This window comes from Triturus cristatus, chromosome 4_1 (genome assembly GCF_964204655.1).
Source record: "Triturus cristatus chromosome 4_1, aTriCri1.1, whole genome shotgun sequence".
NCBI lineage: Eukaryota > Metazoa > Chordata > Amphibia > Caudata > Salamandridae > Triturus > Triturus cristatus.
In genome coordinates this window covers 619,964,498-619,986,150 of record NC_140585.1, presented here as the reverse complement: position 1 = coordinate 619,986,150, position 21,653 = coordinate 619,964,498, and the positions used below count along the sequence as shown (strand labels likewise).

Below are 21,653 nucleotides of genomic sequence, written 5' to 3'. Positions count from 1 at the left end.
ATATACTCATAGGCAAATTAGCACACCCAACCTAGGAGACTAAAGGTGCTGTTTTGATACACCAGCATACATGACTGAGCTGGGTAGAGGGACCCTGCCAATGTCATAGCATTACAAATAAGCCAAAACAAAAAGTCTTCAATAAGCAGTGATGCTCCAAACAACTTAGAAAATCCTACGAAATATATCTTTATTATACTGTAATTTAAACTGATGAACCATAACTGTAAATGTGGGATTTAAAGACAAAAGTCAATACCGATCCATCAAAGCATCAAGTATGAATATAGAATATCTCCAAGAGATCTCATGAAGTCAAGCAAATAACTGGTTATATATGACTGACAGAAAGCAACCCGAGTGAATACCAGCTTATGAACCCACAAATTCACTGTTTGATGTAGGAGCAGTGGGAATCAAAAGGTGTTTCTAACTTCTGCTACAACATAAGGACACCTACTTGCTTTCCTTTTGTTTCCAACCTTGCATGAGTCTCGAGAGATCTGAGTGAGGTAGCATAATGAACAAGTTACTTACCTTCGGTAACGATGTATCTGTAAGAAACATTAGTTAGTTAGATTCCTCACCTTAGAATATCCCCAGGCGTCAGACTGGATCCGGAAGATTTTTCGTCAGCAATACCCCTTGCGCGTCGCTAGGCGTCGTCTGCGGCTCCGCGTCCGTCGTCGGCGTTGTGCGCCAGAATGACGTCGGAGTACTTAGACGCCGCCCTCGCGCGCTGACGTCAGTTCTTGTACATAGCTTTCCACGCCAGGAACGCAGAGCCATGCAAAGACCGACACTGGTGCCAAAAATAAAATCTAGGGGCCTGAAAAGGATAACCTTAACCCTAGATGTCAGTTCGCAGAACGGGGAGGATGGGTGGGTCGGTGAGGAATCTAACTAACTAATGTTTCTTACAGATACATCGTTACCGAAGGTAAGTAACTTGTTCATCTGAAAGAAACACGTTAGTTAGATTCCTCACCTTAGAATAGATAACCAAGCAATACCATCCCCGGTGGTGGGTCTGCGAACCAAGATCACACAAGAAAGTCCTGGAGGACAGAACAGTCAAAGAAGCCATCCCTCCGGACTTGGCTGTCAAGGCAATAATGCCTGGCAAACGTGTGCAGCGAAGCCCACGTCGCCGCCCAGATGTCCTGCAAAGGGACACCCCGTCCCAAAGCAGTAGTAGCCGCTGTGGCCAGAGTAGAATGGGCGCGCAGCCCAACAGGAGGGTCCTTTTTTGCCAAGGTATAACAAATTTTGATGCACAAAACGACCCACCGAGAGATGGTCCGTTTGTGCACAGCTTTCCCCTTCTTAGCACCCACGTATCCAACGAAAAGTTGGTCGTCCACCCGGAACTGCTTTGTGCGGTCCAGATAAAAGGAGAGCACACGTTTTGGGTCCAGACGGTGGAGCCTCTCTTCCTCTTTGGAAGGATGCGGAGGCGGAAAGAAGGTGGGCAAGGTGACAGACTGCCCAAGATGAAAGGGGGTCACCACTTTCGGAAGAAAGGAGGGACGAGGCCGAAGGACAACCTTGTCCGGATGAACAGAGAGAAAAGGAGGCTTTGAGGATAAAGCCTGGAGCTCACTCACCCGTCTACCCGAGGTGATGGCTACTAGAAAAGCAGTCTTAAGCGTCAGCAGACGAAGAGGACAATTATGAAGAGGCTCAAAGGGAGCGCACATTAGAAATGTGAGAACAAGATTCAAGTCCCACTGAAGCATTACAAAAGGGACAGGAGGGAACGTGTGAGTAATGCCTTTTAGAAAGCGTGTAACTACAGGGGACTTGAAAAGAGAAGGCTGATCAGGAAGCCGTAAGAAGGCAGAGATGGCAGCAAGATAACCTTTCAAGGTGCCCAGGGCAGAGCCCTGCCGGGCCAAAGAAAGAAGAAAGAGGAGAACCTCAGAAAGAGGGGCGGAAAGGGGATCCACAGCCTTTGCTGTGCACCATGCCACAAATTTGTTCCACCGGCAGGCGTATACCGTCTTTGTGGAGGGACGCCTGGCTGCCAGAATGATATCACAGACTTCAGGAGGCAAGTCAAATGGCATCAACTGCCGCCGCTCAATCTCCACGCATGGAGGTGGAGGCTGGACAGGTTCGGGTGGAGGACCGTCCCCTGCTGCTGCGACAGAATATCCTCCCGAAGGGGCAGACGTATCGGAGGATCTGTCAACATACTGAGTAGCTCGGGATACCAGTACCTTCGTGCCCAATCCGGAGCCACCAAGATGACTTGGGCCCGGTCGCGCCTGATCTTCTTCAGCACTCTGGGCAGAAGTGGTATAGGCGGAAAGGCGTACAACAGACCGCAACTCCACTCGTGACGAAAAGCGTCGCCGAGCGAGTGCCGCCTTGGAAATTCCAACGCGCAGAACTGCTGACATTGCGCGTTCTCTTCGGTGGCGAATAGATCTAACCAAGGCTCTCCCCACTGCTGAAAGAGACCTTGCGCCACTTCGGAGTTCAGACGCCATTCGTGATCCATCATGCACCGGCGGCTGAGTTCGTCTGCTCTGGCGTTCAGAGAGCCCGCCAGATGTTGAACCACTAGGGTGACGCCCTGGTGTTCCAGCCACGTCCAGAGGCGCAGAGCCTCCTGACAAAGGGTCCACGACCCCACCCCGCCCTGTTTGTTGCAATACCACATGGCGGTGGTGTTGTCCGTGAACACCTGCACGACACTTCCCCTGACAGAGGGAAGGAAGGCTTTCAGTGCAAGTCAGATCACTCTCAACTCCAACAAGTTGATGTGGAGACGAGACTCCGCCGGAGACCAGAGGCCTCTGATCTCCGCCTCTCCCATATGGCCACCCCATCCCAGGAGGGACGCATCCGTCACTACGACATGCTCCGGTTGGGGAAGGGAGAGGCTCTTGCCCTTGACCCAATCGCGGTCCGTGAGCCACCACTGCAACTGCTGTGCAGTGCCCTCCGAGATCAAGACATGGTCGGACAGGTTGCCGTGATGCTGGGCCCACTGAAATTTCAGGTCCCACTGCCGAGCCCGCATGCACCGCCTGGCGTGATGCACTAGTAGGATGCAGGAGGCCATCAGCCCCAGAAGCCGCAACACTAGCCTGACCGAAACCCAGGATAGAGGCCGAAAGATGGGAATCAGGGCCTGAATATCCCGGACCCACTGTTCCGGTGGATAGACCCGGAACTGCGCCGAATCGAGAACCGCTCCGATGAAGAGGAGCTTCTGAGAGGGGCTCAGGTGTGACTTTGGCACGTTGATGGAAAATCCCAGCAAATGCAGGAGATCCGCCGTAATCTGGAGGTGGGAGACGACTGTCTGGGGCGAGCCCGCCTTCAACAACCAGTCGTCGAGATAGGGGAAGACTGGAACCCCTGATCTGCGCAGATGAGCTGCGACCACCGCCATCACTTTCGTGAACACCCGAGGGGCACTGGTGAGGCCGAAGGGGAGCACGGTAAACTGAAAGTGCTCTTGGCCCACCGTGAACCGCAGGTAACGCCGGTGGGCCGGCAGGACGGGGATGTGGAAATATGCGTCCTGCAAGTCCAACGCTACCATCCAGTCTCCAGGGTCTAGGGCAGCTAGAACCTGAGCCAAAGTTAACATCTTGAACCTTTCCTTCCGGAGGAAGGCATTGACGTTCCGGAGGTCCAAGATAGGGCGTAGGCCCCCTTTGCCCTTCTTGGGAACCAGGAAGTAGTGGGAATAACAACCACGACCTACTTCTGGGCTCGGAACGCGCTCGACGGCCCCCTTGGCCAAGAGGGCCGAAAACCTCCTCGTGGAGAAGATTCAAATGATCCCCCGAGATACGGTGGTGCGGCGGTGGCATGGCTGGAGGGGTCGTCTCGAAGGGGAGGGAGTAGCCCCTTCGGACGATTTGCAGCACCCACCTGTCCGATGTGATGGACCGCCAGTGGAGCAGGTGATGGCGAACTCTGCCGCCCACTGGCGTGGAATGGGCCTGAAAGCTCGGACTAGGAAGGCTTTGAGGCGGATGCTGCCGGGGTGGATGTGGGCTGACCGCGTCGTCCTCCAGAACCGCCTCGGCGTAAACCACGTCTGCGACCGCGCGCAGGTTGGTTCTGCGGCTGGTGGCTAGGCGTACGTGAGGAAGCACCCCTTCCTTGGCCACGAAAGGGGCAAAAAGCGGAAGTTTGCGACCGCGGGGCCGAGAGGCCCAAGGACTTGGCCGTAGCCCGGGAGACCTTAAAGCGATTCAGCGCACTGTCCGCTTTCTCGCCGAAAAGGCGAGTGCCATCAAAGGGCATGTCCATGAGGGTGCTCTGGACATCGCCCGAAAAGGACGTGGACCGCAGCCAGGCGTGACGTCTAAGCGCCACTGAGGTAGAAATCGCCCTACCCAGCGAGTCCGTAGTGTCAAGCCCACATCGGATAGCATGTCGCGCTGCATCCCTTCCATCGGCCAGAGCCTGGGTAAGTCGTGTCTGGACCTCCTCCGGACACAGGGGCAGCACGTCCTCCACCGTATCCCACAGAGAGTGGGAATAACGGTCCAAGAGACAGGCGGTGTTCAAAGACCGCAGGCCCAAACTAAGGGAGGAGAACAGCTTTTTGCCGAACTGTTCCAGTCTCTTGGAATCCCGGTCCGGCGGAGCGGTCGGGAAGGAGGATTGGGAGGTAGAGGCCTGGATAACCAGGCTCTCGGGGGTAGGGTGTTGGGACAGAAAACTGGGGTCGCCCGGAGCAGGGCGGTGGCGCCTGGCGACGTTCCTGTCCACAGGAGGAACTGTGGAGGGCTTGGACCAGGTGCCCTGCAGAACGTCAGTGAGGGCCTCATTGAATGGCAGCAGAGGCTCAGTGGAGCTTGCTGCAGACTGAAGCACCTCAGTGAGGACGTTAGTCCTCACAGCCACGGCAGGTAGCTCGAGCCCAAGGGCTGCGGCCGCCTTGCGCAGCACCACAGAGAAAGCAGCACCCTCCTCCGAAGCCACAGTCGGAGGAGAGATGAATCCAGTGTCTGGTGAGGTATCCAGACCACTGGCCTCCCCCAGTTTATCTGCCCAGTCCTGTGACAGTTGAGCCTGAACGGCCATAGGATCCTCGGATCCCTCCCATTCGCCCCCATCATCCGATTCCTGGTATGCAGGAGGAAGGATCGGAGCCGGGCGATAGACAAAATGTGTCTCCAGCGGCGCCGAACGCGGCGTCCATCGACGCCGTAACGGCGCCGGGCCCGGAGCGGGGCTGAACTGGGGCTCGATGCCGAGCGGAGTCGGCGTCGGAGGTGGTACCGGTGTCGACGCCGGCGGAGGAGGCGTGACGAGGTCGACCGGCGTCGGCGGGGACTCGGGAACGGGTCCCTCGGGCACATGCGGCGTCGAGGCCGGAGGTGTCGACGGCGCCGGGGCCGGAGCCGCCGGCAGGCAAGGTTGCCTAGTCGGGTCCGCGGGGCCCGAAGGCGCGCCAGCGGGCGTCGACGGCGGAGCCAGGTTCCTCATGGCCGAGAGGAAGGCACTGACTTTCGCCGGCGTCGCGTCGGTCCCAGGGACCGGCGGGTATGGGGACTTGCGTGGCGCCTGCGGCTCCGCTGGAGCCGCGGGGTGGAACCACCCTGACCCTCGGCCGAGTCGCGCGAACGGCGAGGGGAGTCCGAAGAGCGGTGTCGCCTCTTGGACTTCTTGGAGTGCTTCGACTTACCCGAAGACTTGGAGCCAGACGATCGATGATGACGTCGGCTACGGCTCCGCGACCGATCCTTGGACCTCCTCCTGGACCGGGATTGAGAGGGGCGCGGAGCCGAGTGGCGAAGCTCGAGAAGCTTACGGGACCGCTCCCGTCTAGCCTTCGAGGTCAGGGCCTTGCAGTCCGAACACGACTCCGCGTCGTGGTCGAGTCCCAAGCAGTAAAGGCACCGGCGGTGATGGTCCGTAACCGACATCAAGCGGTTGCAGTCAGCACAGGCTTTAAAACCAGGCATCCTACCGGCACCGGAGTCGAGACAAGATCAAAAGGATCGAAAAAAGTTAGTCAAAAAGTGACTAAAGGGGTAGCTCTCCCGGATCTGCGCTTACTGGCGCGGAAAAAAGAAGAACTGACGTCAGCGCGCGAAGGCGTCTAAGTACTCCGACGTCATTCCGGCGCACGACACAGACGCGGAGCCGCAGACGACGCCTAGCGACGCGCAAGGGGTATTGCTGACGAAAAATCTTCCGGATCCAGTCTGATGCCTGGGGATATTCTAAGGTGAGGATTCTAACTAACGTGTTTCTTTCAGATAGCGGCATTTGGACTTGTCCCTTCTACCACCTCTTTTGAGTCTACAAAGTCCTTGACACAAGGCAGCGCTCTTTCTATTCCAACTGCCACATTGCTTTTCAGCTACAGATATCTACATACCTACACCGCCATGGGAAAATGTACGCACTTATTGTCAGAGTGGATATCATAGGTTTGGGGAGGGAATGAGCAGAGTGGTGGAGTTAGAGGCAGGATGCTAGGTAGCGTTTTTTTGTATTGGAAAAGGTGAGGGAGAGAGAACGTACAGAGGGTGGCAGAATGACAATATGCATTTTAATACAAAGCAAACACAAGGAGATGATGGACGGAGCGCTGAAACTTTTCAGACACTCACCCCCAGTGACAGATCTGGGTTGAATCCATCATCATACTTTTGTTCACTTCGCCACCCCAGTTCAGACACAGCTATATGCAAATCAGTCTTGACCCTGTGCCTCATGAGAACAGTCCAGCCCAAACTGCCAAGCCATGTCTTCCCTGGACCAAAACAAGCATCCTGGGACCGGTTTCGGGCTAATAGCCCTCATCAGCCAGGCTAGCTTGAATTCAGTGGCAAAGTGAGCAAGGGACCCACGTCTGGGCATACCCGGCCAACTTAGGGCGAACACACAAGATAACGGAGGCACAAATTAAGGTCCCACTGAGGTATAACAAAGGGCGTGGGCGGAAACAAGTGAGGCAGCCCTTTTAGAAACCTATGTACAATTGGAGACCTAAGGAGAGAGGGTTGGTCTGGCAGCCACAAAAAAAGCAGAATACAGCAGAAAGAGAACCTTTGAGAGTACCCAATCTAGAGCCCTGCTGGGCAAGGGTTAGAATGAATAGAAGAAAAGTGGAACAAGGAGCAGAAAGAGGGTCAATAGGCCTTTCTGTACAGAGGAAGAAGTGTGGTACAGAGGAAGAAGTGTGGCGCAGAGGCCAGGGCAGCTGACTTTAGAGCACGGAGCTCACGGTTCAATCCCTGGCACCGGAGGCAGCTCAGCACCATGTGTCAACGGGTAGTAGCTCACTTAATCTCCCAAACTGCCTCCAGCGCCTTGAGACTCTTAAGGGTGATTAGTTTGCGCTTTACAAATGGTTATCACAGTATAATACAAATTTCTGCCAACTGCAGGCGTATACCGTCTTAGTGGAGGCTCACCTGGCTTCTAAAATAGCGTTAAATACTTCGGGAGGAAGTTCAAAAGCCATCAATTGCCGTTGTTCAATCTCCATGCATGGAGGCGCAGAGTTAACAGGTTCAGGTGGAGGATCCTCCACTGCTGCTGCGACAGAAGATCCTCAAGAAGGGGCAGCCTGATCGGAAGATCGATTCTCATTTTCAGAAGCTCTGGATACAAAGACTCTCCTTGCTTAGTTCGGAGCCACAAGAATTACTTGGGCCCGGTCGCTCCTGATCTTCTTCAGAAACATGGGCATGAGTGGTATGGGCAGAAAGGGCAATCCCCGGTGCGCCGCACGGGTCGGGGGCGGCTTTGGGACGCTGGGGGCCGTTTTTGTTACATGGCCGTTCTGCAAAATCGGCCCTGTAACAAAATTGACCGAAAACGGGCCCTGGCAAAGAGTTCGGCTGCACCCCCAACCCCAAGGGGGGGTCGGCCGAGCACTTGTCCAGGGCCGGTTTTGGTTCCCAGTCCAGCCCTGAAGGCGTACAGCAGGCCTGAGCTCCACTCGCAATGAAAGGCGTTGCCGAGCGATAGCTGCCTTGTAAACTCCAGCACACAGTATTACCGACACTGTGCGTTCTCTTCGGAGAACACATCTAACCAAGGTTCTACCCACAGGTGAAAGACCTTGCGCCACCTCGGACTGGAGACGCCATTCGTGATCCACTCTGCACCGACGGCTGAGTTTGTCCACCCTGGCGTTCAGAGAACGGGCCAGGTGTTTTACCACCAGGATTATGCCCTGCCTTTCCAGCCATGTCTAGAGATGTAGGACCTCTCGACAAAGGTTCCAAAGCCCCACTCCACCCTGCTTGCTGCAGTACCACATTGCAGTGGTGTAGTCCGTGAACACCTGCACTAACTTCCCCTTGGCAGAGGGAAGAAACACCTTCAGTGTCAACCAAATTGCTTGAAGCTCCAACAAATTAATGTGGAGCTCCGACTACAACCGGAGACCATTGTACCCTGATCTCCACCTCTCCCAGATGGCGCCCCTTTGCAGAAGTGATGCATCTGTCACAACTGTGAGCTCTGGTTGGGGTAGTGAGAAGGGTCTGCTGTTGAGGCAAACGCGGTTCGTCAACACCACTGCAGATCTCTCGCAGTTCCTTCCAAGATCTGGACCACATCAGTGAGATTTCCTCGTTGCTTTGACCACTGGAACTTCAGAGCCCGCATATGCCACTTGGCATGCCTTACCAACAGGATGCAGGAGGCCATTAGAACCAACAGCCTCGGAGTCAGTCTCACCAAAATCGTGGATACAAGCTGAAACATCGGAATGATAACCTGAATATCCTGTATTCGCTGCTCGGGAGGATAGGCTTGAAATTGCATTGTGTCCAGAACAGCTCAGATAAAAGGGAGCGTCTGAGGAGTCCGGTGTAACTTCGGCACGTTTATAGAGAACTCCAGCAAATGCAGGAGGTTCACTGTAGTCTGAAGCTGGGAGACAGCCTGGGGCGAAAACTCCTTCAACAACCAGTCATCAAGGTAGCAGAAGACTGACACCACTAGCCTGCGCAGATGAGCTGCGACCACCGCCATCACCTTGGTGAACACCTGAGGGGCACTGGTAAGGCCGAAGGGGAGCATGGTAAACTGAAAGTGCTCGCGGCCTACCTTGAACCACAGGTAACGCTTGTGGCCCGGCAGGATGGGGATGTGAAAACACACATCCTGCATGTCTAAGGGACCATACAGTCTTCTTGGTCTAGGGAAGACAAAACCTGAGCTAGAGTGAGCATCTTGAACTTCTTCTTGAGGAAAAGGTTGACGGTCCGAAGAGCTAAAATGGGCTGCAACGCTTCATTCTTTTTCAGAATCAGAAAGTAGCAGGAATAACAGCCACTGCCTACTTCTGAATCCAAGACCCTCGCTAAAGGTCCCTTTGCCAAGAAAGCCACAACTGCCTCCTGGAGCAATTCTAAAGGATCCTCCGTCAGCTGTTCCTGATTTGGCAGAATGAGAGAAGGAAAAGAAAGGAAAGGCAGAGATTAGCCCTCCTGAATGATCTGCAAAACCCATTTGTCCGATGTAATGGACCTCCAAGTGGGGGAGATGATGATTGACTCTCCCGCCAACTGGATTGGTCTTGCGGAGTCAGACTAGGAGTGCTTGGAGGCTGCGGCTGCAGAGGTCAGGCTTCCATTCTTAGGTCGAAATGAACCGTGTCCACATCCCCACATGACTTAGGAAGCCTGCACAGGAGAGTGGCTGGGATAGGGCAGACGGAGCTGAAAACCACTTCCGTTTCCACGAAAAGGGGTCAAAGCTAGACTGGCCACAAGTTGTAGAAGAGAGGCACAAATATCTGGCCGTTGCTATAGAGCCCTTGAACCTCACTAGGGCGGAATCCGCCTTCTCCTTAAAGACGGGTTCCATCAAAAGGCATGTCCATCAAATTTGCCTGGACATCGCCCGAGAAGCCAGTTGTCCTAAGTCAGGCGTGGTGCCTCAAGGCCACTGTCATGGAAATCAATCTGCCCAGCGAATCAGTCTTATTAAGACCACACCTAATGGCAAATGTGCTGCATCTCTCCCGTCCTTGACTGCCTGAGAGAGTACAGCCCGGGCCAACTACGGGACTTGTGGCAGCACTTACGCAACCGTCTCCCAAAGGGAGTTGGAGAAACGGCCCAATAAGCACATGGTATTCACCGACCAAAATCTCAGGCTGTAGGAATAAAACATAATTTTACCAAGTGAATCCAGCCTCTTGGACTCCCTATCTGGAGGGGCAGAGGGGAACGCGCCCTGGGATGCAGAGGCCTAGCCCCACCAAACTTTTGGGAGTGGGGTGTTGGCTGATGAACTTTGGGTTGCCCGGAGCGTGGCGAAGTGAGCTAAGGAACGATGATGGATTCAACCCAGATCTGGGACCGGGGGGGGAGGGGGGGGGGGGGGGGGGGGGGGGGGAGTATCTGAAAAGTTTCAGCGCTCCGTCCATCATCTCCTTGTGTTTGCTTTGTATTATAAGTAGAAAGCATGATAAAGGATATCCATTTGTGTAGAAGCAAAGAACTGTAGAATGATATTAGGGTTGGTTAAAAGGTCAACTGAGAGTTGCACTATCAATACAATCCCAAAAATCCATGTATTTTTAGGACTGCCCTCCTCCCATTTGTGCGCCAGCAATTTCAATAACGTGTGTGACCTTGAAAGTTCAACCTCAGGCAGCGGGCTAAACCAGATGATTACAGCTGTGAGGAGAGAACTTGTGTGGAAGCAACTAACCTCTGCCCAATCAAAACATGTACGCCTGGTTCCCAACATGTGGGCGGAGCCAAATCCCTACTCCTGTAGTGTTCTCACATAATTGCTTGGCAACAGCTGCGCTGTCAAGCCAGACCATAAAAAGAAATATATTAAGGTAAATATGCACTAATTGAAACTCGATTGTAATTTTTCTTCAGTACAGTGATGAAAAATATATTAACAAAATGGTCACTGATTACTTTGGTTGCATTCTCTGTCTCACTCCTACACTATCAGTGAGTCCGCACGCATAGCATTGGTGCATTTGCAAAGCTTTTTGCCATAAAACCACAACAGATCCTGAAACTTTGAGTGGATAGAAAAATGTAGGAGATTAGAATTCTAATGATTTTTCTACTTGTACCACAGCACTCCATTAAAATGAATTATATCTATAGTGACTTACTTTAAGCTCCTCTTCCATTTCAGATATCCGCCTTTCCAGAGCGCGTCTTTCCTGAATCGATGAAAAAATGTACAGTTATTAAATTAAAACATCTTCAGTGTTTACATTTCGTGAAACTACTGTGACTAATTTAATATTTTTGGATTTAATACAACAGTCCAATAAACCGAGAGATGTAAGCTGCCGCCAACTGTAGATGGCTCTTTGAGGGTATTTAAAAAAAAAAAAAAAACTGACTGGTAATTTATGGAATTGCAAATTATTAGCCATCCATCAAAAAGAAAAAGATTTTTACAAACTACCTGATATTTAGATGTCATAAGTACGAATAGAAGAACCTACCTACCTCGTTCTCTAGTTTTATCTGTAACAAAAACAAGGAAATGATACAAATCCACTTCTTCCCAAAACAGACTCAAATTGGACAACTGACTTGCTCTCATGTTATTTTTTTTAAATCAACATCTGAGGCTGCACTCGGGAAATGTAGTCTCTGATGTATTCTAAGCAATGCTGGCGTTGCATCCCATTTTAATATATCCCAAACTGCCTTGTCTAATGTGACCTTTATATTGACACATTTAGCATGTTTCTCCGTCACAAAATCTTCTCTGGTGCGGCTGATTAGTCAGAAAGAGGCAAGCATAGTTTTAAAAAATGTACGAGCATACACAGAATGCACGTTGTAACGTCAGTGTTTTCAGTTATAGTGTTCTTACACCATTTCTCATAACTGCACTCTTGGGTGCTGGTTTACAAGTTGCAAACCTTAACGTTTTCGATGTCCCTTATCCATATATCCTCCCCTTGTATAGAAGGGAGATACTTGGGAGTTAAGGACATCTCTTGTTCTCGATATAGAGCCCACCAGTACCTTTGAACATAAATGAGGCGAGGCAATATGTCAAGCCTTGTGAATTCCCCAAACTACATGCAAAAATGTCTAAGCCCAAGACAGTGAGTAAAGTGGCACATTGAAGTCTTCAGATGTACAACAATCAAGTCAAGAGGTGGGCTTTCATAAAACTTGTTGTACTGCAGCAATATTGTGTTGTATGTGCGCATCACTGCACAGACCCTCAGTCTGAACAATGTTCCTTGGTATACTATAGAGTAGTTTGGATGAAAAAATTAGATGCCAGCAAATACGGTTAATTACTTCGCAAGTGGCCTGGAAGAATGACTCGAGTGTTCAATAATACGATTAATTCAATAACGACTTTAATAGCTACCAAATTAGCAAAAAAGGTGACACTCTTAGAAGTAAAATGGAAATGGCTCGTGGCTTGTAGAGTGTTCCTGCAGGACGCCGACCCAAAATATGACTGTATGGTAATCATGAACTTATACATACAGGGGGGCCTGAAGTGTATAGGTCAGAAATGGGGAGTTTCAAGGAAGATGTGGATTGCCTGTGTGAAAATTATGACAAAGATATGCTCATCCTGATGGGAGACTTCAACCATAAAATAAACCCAAAAAGGATTGAGCCCTGGTTTAAAGAGATATTATGTTCATATAATAGAATTATGGCTAGCTTACTTGATACTAGAGCGTCAGCAGGAGATAGGTGGCCATGATACCCCCACAACTACAATACGGAGCTGAACTACTTTGTATCAGAGATAACAGGGGATGGGATGCTGAGGAACGGAAATGCATAAAGATCCTAATAGCCCTACCAGGTTCATTCATGATGAGCAAGTTACGTATCTTCGGTAACGATGTATCTGTAAGAGACATACATTAGTTATAGATTACTTACCTTAGAATTACCCCAGGCATCAGTCTGGATCTGGAGTATTTTGTCTCCGTAGCAGTATCCCTGCGCGTCCGTAGGTGGTGACGAACGACTCCGCGTTCTTCGTCGTGGTCGCAAGCATGACGTTGCGGTGTCTACTTGGATACCGCCCCTGCGTACTGACGTCAGTTCTGACACAACAATTTTTCACGCCAGAAGCGCAGAGCCATGCACAAAACTAGGGCTCTGTAAGGGAGTCCCTATCCCTAGAAGTCAGTTTGGCGAACGGGGAGGATGGTGGGGCGGTAAGGAATCTATAACTAATGTATGTCTCTTACAGATATATCGTTACCGAAGGTAAGTAACTTGTTCATCTGAAAGAGACCATTCGTTATAGATTCCTTACCTTAGAATAGATAACTCAGCAATACAAACCCCGGAGGTGGGTCTGCAAACTAAGTTCACACCGAAGTCAAGGAGAACAGAACGGTCAAAAAAGCAGTCTCTATGGACTTGGCTCTCCAGGCAGTAATACTTAGTAAACGTGTGAAGGGATGCTCATGTGGGTGCCTAGCAGATGACAACCAGCAGAACACCACGTCCCAAAGCAGTAGTAGCTGCCGTCGCCCTAGTAGGGATGGGCGCGCAGTCCTACTGGAGATTACTTTTTAGCCAAAGCATAACTGATCTTAATGCTTAGGATAACCCCATCGAGAGATGGTAGGTTTGTGCACTGCCCAACCTTTCTTGGTGCCCACATAACCCACGAAGAGTTGATCGTCTACCTACAAGTCCTTAGTACAGTCAAGGTAGAAAGAAAGCACATGTTTTATCTTGACAGTGGAGTCCCCACTCCTCTTTGGAAGGGTGTGGAGGCGGGAAGAAGGTGGGCAATGTAATGGTCTGGCCTATGTGGAAAGAGGTAATCACTTTGGGCAGAAAAGAGGGCTTAGTACGGATGACTACTTTGTCTGGATGGACAGCAAGAAAGGGAGACCTGGAAGATACGGCTTGAAGCTCACTCACCCTGCGAGCAGAGGTGATGGCAAGCAAGAAAGCAGTCTTCAAAGTAAGGAGACGAAGAGGACAATTATGTAGTGGCTCAAAGGGAGCACAAACAGGATAAGAGAGGACAAGATTTAAGTCCCACTGAGGCATTACGAAAGGAGGAGGAGGAGGAAAGAGATGAGTAATACCCTTCAGAAATCTGTTAATGATACGGGACTTAATAAGAGAAGGCTGATCAGAAAGGCGAAGAAAGGTCAAAATGGCCAAAAGATAGCCTTTAAGAGTGCCCAGAGCAGAGCCCTGCTGGGCCAAGGAAAGAATTTAGAGGAGAACCTCTGAAAGAGTAGAGGAGGCCACAATTCCACTTGCAACGAAAGGCATCGTCAAGCGAGTGCGGCCTTGGAAACTCCAACGTGCAGAACTGCTGACATTGCTCGTTCTCTTCGATGGTGAATAGATCTAACCAAGGCTCGCCCATATGCTCAAAGAGACCTTCCACCACCTCCGAGTGAAGACACCATTCGTGATCCATCATGCACCGGCGGCTGAGTTTGTCCGCCCTGGCGTTCAGGGACCCTGCCAGGTGTTGAACCACCAGGGATATGCCGTGATGTTCCAGCCATGCCCTAAGGCGACCCCAACCCGCCCTGTTTGTTGCAGTACCACATGGTGGTGGTGCTGTCCGTGAACACCTGCACTACTCTTCCTTTGACAGAGGGAAGCAATGCCTTCAGTGCAAGACGAATCACCCTGAGCTCCACAAGGTTGATATGGAGCCCACACTCCGCCGGAGACCAGGGGCTGCTGATCTACGCCTCCCACATGTGGCTGCCACATCCCAGAAGTGACGCATCCATCACTACTGTGAACTCTGGTTGGGGAAGGGAGAGGGATCTGCCGCTGACCCAATCCTGGTTCGTGAGCCACCACTGCAACTGACTTGCAGTCCCCTCTGAGATATGGACGACATGGGAAAGATTCAGCTGATGCTGCGCCCACTGGAACTTCAGGTCCTACTGCAGAGCTGGTATATGTCATCTGGAATGATCCACCAGCAGGATGCAGGTTGGCCATGAGAGGCAGTAGCCTCAGGGTCATTCTCAGCGAAACCCAGGATAGAGGCTGAAAGATCAGAATCATAGCCCGAATATCCCGGACTCGCTGCTCAGAAGGATAGACCCGAAACCGCGCTGTGTCCAGAACCGCTTCGATGAAAAGGAGCTTCTGAGAGGGAATCCGGTGCAACTTCGGCACATCGATAGTGAACCCCAGCAAATGCCGGCAGTCTGCCGTAGTCTGGAGGTGGAAGACAACAGGCTGGGGCGAGCCCCATTTCAACAGCCAGTCATTGAGATAGGGGAAGACTGGAACCCCTGATCTGCGCAGATGAGCTGCATCCGCCACCATCACTTTCGTGAACACCCGACGGGCGCTGGTAAGGCCAAAGGAGAGCACGGTGAACTGAAAATGTTCGTGGCCTACCGTAGATAACGCCGGTGGGCAGGCATAGTCATCCTGCAAGTACAATGCTACCATCCAGTTTCCAGGGTCAAGGGCCGACAAGACCTGAGCCAAGGGTAACATCTTGAACCTCTCCTTCCGGAGAAAGCGGTTGACGTTCCTGAGATCCAAGATAGGACACAGGCCTTTGTCCTTCTTGGGTACCAGAAAGCAGTGGGAATAGCAACCACGACCTACTTCTGGGGCAGGAACATGCTCGATGGCACCCTTGGCCAAGAGTGCTGAAACTTCCGGTTGGAGAAGGGCCAGTTGATCCACCGACATGAGATGGTACTGAGGTGGCATGGAGGAAGGGGTAGTCTTGAAGGGGAGGAAGTAGTCCCTTCAGACTATTTGCAAAACTCACCTGTCTGACGTGATGGTGCGCCAGTGGGGGAGGTGATGGCGGATCCTGCCGCCCACTGGCGTTTGGTGGCCCTGAAAGGTCAGGCTAGGAAGGTTTGGAGGCTGATGCAGAGGGCGCATTGGCGGACTGGCCTGCCCGCTGGCTCACAGACCCAAGATGCTGAGGTTTGGTAGCTTGCGCGGCCATGTGGCTCTGGGCGGAACGTGGTCCAGTCCAGATCGTGCTCCAACTGGTCTGTCAAAGTGTCACCAGACCCCTCCAAGTCTTCCTCACCCTCCTCTGGCTGCCAATCTGGCTGAAAATGGCCAGGGTGGAACACAGGGACAAAAGTACCCATTGGCGCCGAATGCGGCGCCGGTTCGGCTGTGTCCACGTTGGGGTGGAAGCCGGGGTCAACACCGGCTGGGTGTCCAGCCGGCATCTGCTGCGGTCGTGGTGCTGGTGGAGTCTGCACAGGTGAAGGTGTAACAAGGTCGACCTGAGCTGATCCGGATCCAGGCCTGGATCCAAGGGGGCCCTGCGGTGCTGAGGCCGAAGCCGCTGTTGTCGAAGGCCTAGGGCACCCAGCCATGTCCGCAGGGCCCAAAGGCGTGCCGGCGGAGTCGGGCTGCCCAAAGATGGCGTGCATCGCTTCATAAAATTGAGGAAGCTGGGCTGGGCTTGCTCCCGGTCCCGGGAAGGGAGGGCAGGCTGGAGTCAACCCTAGAGGCTCCCACGCGACCGGAACCATGCGCAGAGTGGAAAAGACTGCCGGACCTCGAGGAGCTTTCGGGACGGCTCCTGCAAAGACTTCGGGGCCATGGTCGACAGTCGGAGCACGACTTGTGGTCATGGTCGCTCTCCAGGCAGAAGAGTCACATGCGGTGCGGATCCGTCACCGACTTCAGTCGGGAACAGGAACGGCATGCCTTGAAACCAGGCATCCCTTGTGCGTGAGGAGTCGGTTTAAAACTCAAAAACGAAGTCGCCAAAAGTCGCAAAAAACTCAGTCAAAAAGTGACTGGTGCTGGAAAAAAAAAAAACAACTGACGTAAGCGTGCGAAGGCGGCGTCTATTTAGCTACCGCGACGCCAGATTCGACCGTTGCCACCTTCCGACGCGCAGGGGTATTGCTGCCGAAAAACTTTCTGGATCCAGTCCGACGCCTGGGGGTAATTCTAAGGCAAGGATTCTATAACTAACTTTCTTTCAGATGTCTAAGATAGGCCTTTGTCCTTCTTTGGTACCAAGAAGTAGTGGGAGTAGCAACCATGACCTACTTCTGGCATAGCTCACTTGGCCAAGAGAGCCGTAACTTCCTGGCAGAGAAGGGTCAAAAGATTCTACGACATACGATTGAGTGTAGGTGGCATGGAGGAAGGGGCAGTCTCGAAGGGGAGGGAGCAGCACCTTCGGACTCTCTGCAAAATCCACCTGTCTGACGGGATATTGTGCCAGTGGGAGAGGTGATGACGGATCCTCCCACCCACTGGCAAATGGTGACCCTTAAAGGTCGGAATAGGAAGGTTTGGAGGCTGCTGCAGAGGGGGCATTGACGGACTGGCCTGCCCGCTGGCCCCCAGACCCAAGATGCTGAGGTTGGGTAGCTTGCGCGGCTCTGGGTGGAAAGTGGTCGTGGTGCGGCACCCCTTCTATATCCACAAAAGGCAGACTGCATGGGGTCCAGAAGTGGTTGCGAGGATCAAGAATCTGGCCGTAGCCCTAGAGTCCTTAAAACGCTCGAGCACATTGTCTCCCTTATCACCAAACAGTCGACGGCCATCAAAGGGCATGTCTAAAAGGCTAGATTGGACATCCCCAAGCTCTCAGGGATAGGGTGTCAGGAGTGGAAAAGTGGGTCGCCCGGGACCGGACGGTGGCGTTGAAAAAACATCCTGTCCACAGGAGCCCCTGTGCTGGGCTTGGAACAAGTGCCCAGAAGGATGTCAGTGAGGGCTTCATTAAAAGGCAGAAGGGGTTCCGAAGAGGCTGCTGCCCGCTGAAGCACCTTAGGAGGTTAGTCCTGACAGCCACCGTAGGAAGCTCGAGGCCCAAGGCCTCAGCCGCCCTACGCAACACCACAGCGTAGGAAGCTCCCTCCTCTGTAGCCACGATAGGGGGAAATGCGTACCAAGGTCTGGGGAGGTATCCAGACCACTGGCATCACCAAACTCCTCTCTCCAGTCTGGTTCCTCGGACTGATCTGCTAGAGGGTCAATAGACCCCTCACAGTCCTCCTCCCCCTCTTCTGGCTGCCACTCAGTGCGATAGGGATCGCCAGGAATGAACAGTGGGACAAAAGTACCCTCCGGCGCCGGTTCCGACGTCGATCAACAAAGAGGGTGAGTCTGGGGTCGACGCCAGAGGGCACAACCGGCGTCGGAGGCGTTGTCACCGTCACCACTGGGATTGGTGCCGGGGAAGGTACCCTGAGGTAGCCCGGCACCGATCCGGATCCAGGCCTGGATCCATGGGGGCCCAGCAGCGCCGGAGACGTGGGCATTGAAGGCCCTGGACAGGGCCCACAGGCGAGTTCGTGGGGTCCGAATGCACGCCTGCAGAGTTGGGCTGCCCAAAGATGCTATGCAGCGCTTCATAAAATTGACGAAGCTATGCAGGGGACACTCGGGCACCGGGAAAGGGTGGGAAGCGAGGAGAGCCGTCCCAACGGGCTCCAAGGAAGGAGCCGGAGAGCGATGACGATCTGGGTGCCGCGTCGCCTGATGGACAGGGAGAAGACAGAGAGCGACGATGCTCCTTCGCCGCCTTCTATTGCTTCGACTTACCCGAGGAGTGCGAAGACTTAGATGACGAGTGGTGATGGCTCCGCGACTGGTTCCGCGACCTTCCCCTCGACTGGGACCTCGAGCGGCACGGAGCAGACTGCTGGGCCTCCAAAAGCTTTTGGGACCGCTCCCGCAAAGACTTTCGGTTGAAGGCCCGGCAGTTGGAGCAGGAATTCAGGTCGTGGTTGCGTTCCAGACACCAAAGAGACACGAGGTGCGGATCGGTGAATGACATCAACTTGTGACAAGAGTCACAAGGCTTGAAACCGATGCGACGGCTGGACATACCTCGTTCACCACGAGTCGGAAGACTCGAAAGACGTCGACAAAAAGTCGAAAAGGTGAGTCAAAAAGTGACTAAGGGCCGGCTCAGCACTGGCTGGCGCGGAAAAAGAGGTCAGCGCGCAGGGGCGGCTTTTAAGTAGACACCGCGTCTTCATCCCGGCAACCACGACGCAGACCGCAGAGTCGACCGACGTCACCTACCGCCGCAAAGGGCCTACAGAAAAAATGTCTCCTAATTCAGTCTAACGCCTGGGGATAACTAAGTTAAGGTATCTATAACTAATGGTCTCTTTCAGATACAGGCTGTAAGAATGGAGACAAGTAGGACTTCATGGAATATACTGGCCTGAGTAGCACTAATAAGATTCTGGAAAAGCCTGGGTTCGGGAGAGGAACAGAGAGTCTTCCAATTGTGTAAAAATGAGATCCAGCCAAGTTAAGTGAAATGGGCCAGAGGTGTCAGAAAGAACTTGGAGTCTGTATGCAGGGACATGAAAGTAAGGTTATGCCAACAGACTTTACAAGTATAAGACTGAAAGGGCGAGCTGAGGCAATTAGGTAAGGATTTGTCTCAGGAAAAGGATTGGCAGTATTTGGAGTGGGGGGAGGGAATCAGCGCAATTCATGTTAAATTCTTGTCAGAAGGAAGTTTGGTTCCCATATCTGGACATATAACCAAATTGTTGGCTTAGGTGTGAATAACCAAGAATAAGAATTAATGTTAACCCCTGTTATACAAATGATAAAACAAAAATGGAAATCATTCAACCTGGTGGGAACCGTACATGTGAGCAGAGTACAAAATGCAATATTTTGCACTTGTTAGTTGACAGCTTAAAAGTGTTGTCCTTGTGGAAATTGATTGTATGTCCATTATGTTTTCAAATCTGGAATTAAGAATCGAATACAAGCTGTAGAAATTCTTACTGGCATGCGCTACCTGGATATTACAATTGTTATCGGAAGGTTCATGATCGCAGTTAAAAAGGCTCTGCTTGGGCAAACCAGATAAATTATGTATTTAGGGAATTTAAAACAAGGACCTATAATGAGAAATGAAATGGCATAAATATAACCGGGGATTTATAAATGGTATTCGACTCATCATTTTTTTAGCAGATGATTTTTAGATAGCATTAAATCTTTATATTGAGTTGAAAATGTATATTACAATCTGATGTGTGTAATGGATTTAAAAAGGCTCTGCATGGGTAATCAAGATGAATTATGTTCTTAGGTAATTTTTAACTATCATGAGGAATGAAGTGGTATTTATATAACTTGGTATTTTTACACTGGATTGGTTTCATCTAAGAATTTTGTCGATGCCATTTTACATAGTGTTACATTTTTATACAACAGGTAATCGTGTATTATTAAAGTGGTTATATGTGCAATTGTGTTGTTTAAAGACCATTGGTCAAAATAAACATTTCTGTGACTGACTGAGTGTTCAATAATATAAAGTTAATACAATGCAATAGTCCAGAACATAAGAGCGGAATACATAACAAATATCAATATAAAGTAAAGGCAAGCAAAAAACCACAAGCATAATGACCAAAGCAAGATGAAATAATTATGATCACGGACAGGCAAAAGGCACCTTCCTCCTAAGGTTATTTCCATCAAAATTGTTCTAAACTCGTTTAAAACGACGATTATTATTATTCTTGTTGCAAATTTGGAACCCTGGTTAATAAACCTACAAAACTGTGCCCACCACTTCTAAAAGGAAGGTGCAGCCAATCCTTTCTATTTTCTAGATGTAAGAGAAAGAGAAGTTGTATATAGGATCATTTTCTCTTGAGGATGGGACCATTTCATCAGTTAGAGCAAGGCTAGTGACAAACATGTGAGTCATATTTGTATGGTGAATGGGGCACAGGTGGCAGTCATCACTGAATCACTATTTCAACGTATTAGCCACCAGGGGTGACACAGCAGTCAAATAATGTAGAAATACTGTTGAGCTCAGGAATGGAGCTGGTGTAAGAAGGATATGTAGCTCCATAAATTGTGATGCCTAGCTAACAGGACAACTAGTTTGTCCAATGATGTAGGCTAATTGGTATATTGCCAAGCAGCTATATGTGAAATTAGGTTATGGAAACATGACAGACCCAACTAATGCCTTATATTTTAAACAGACAGAACCTTAACTATGTCACTTTTTGTTGTGTACATCTGCAAGATTGTTTGGACTGCGCCAATCCACAGTCCCTGAAAAATGTCAGGGTCTGTAGCCCTGTGCCAATTTCCTGACACCATTGTGAGAAGTTGGCCTGATATATGATGTCAGTAATTCTAGTGTACACCTTGTATCAGTCCAAACAACCCTTATGGTGATTGGTTGTAAAGTCAACCTTATAGACCAGCTATCCTAGTGGTAGCATGGACAAGAGCAGTCTTAGGCTAAACTCTGAATGGCATGTGAAGCCAGCTGTTATACCATATGTAATCGCTTGAATACCAAATGAAAGGACACCACAACAGATGTATATAAAAATAGAATGCATTTATTCTAGTCAAACCCTCAGCACTCTTTATGAGATTCGAGGTAAGTACAACACAGTCTTATTCAAGCATACATTAAGTCACACAGGTAAGTAATACAGTTAGGCCCTAGGGGCCACGCAAACCATATACTAAGTAAGTGGTATAAGGACCACTGTCACGAACACAGGATAGGCCTAGGGAATCGCTGGGGCTACACTATACTACCAACAGTTAGGAAGTGGGAGGCCCACGGGATTCAGGTGCAGAGTGGAACCACTGCGTAAAAGTCGATAGAATCACTAGCAGTTAGAAATAAGCAGTTTTAGGACACTTCTGGTATAGCTAGAAAGTCGAGACTCGGAAACTAGACCCTAGGATAGTCAAAACCCTTGTGAG

At 51.1% G+C, this 21,653-nt stretch overlaps 1 protein-coding gene across 6 annotated transcripts in view; it reads right to left on the bottom strand.

Moving 5' to 3' along the window:
- Window positions 1-21,653, bottom strand: part of PPP1R12A (protein phosphatase 1 regulatory subunit 12A) — a 1,183,401-nt gene that overhangs the window by 48,887 nt on the left and 1,112,861 nt on the right. For all 6 annotated transcript variants that reach the window (XM_085652988.1, XM_085652990.1, XM_085652986.1 and 3 more), the window contains one exon: window positions 11,093-11,143. In XM_085652988.1, coding sequence (XP_085509114.1) covers window positions 11,093-11,143 — 51 coding nt within the window. The remainder of the gene's footprint in view (window positions 1-11,092; window positions 11,144-21,653) is intronic.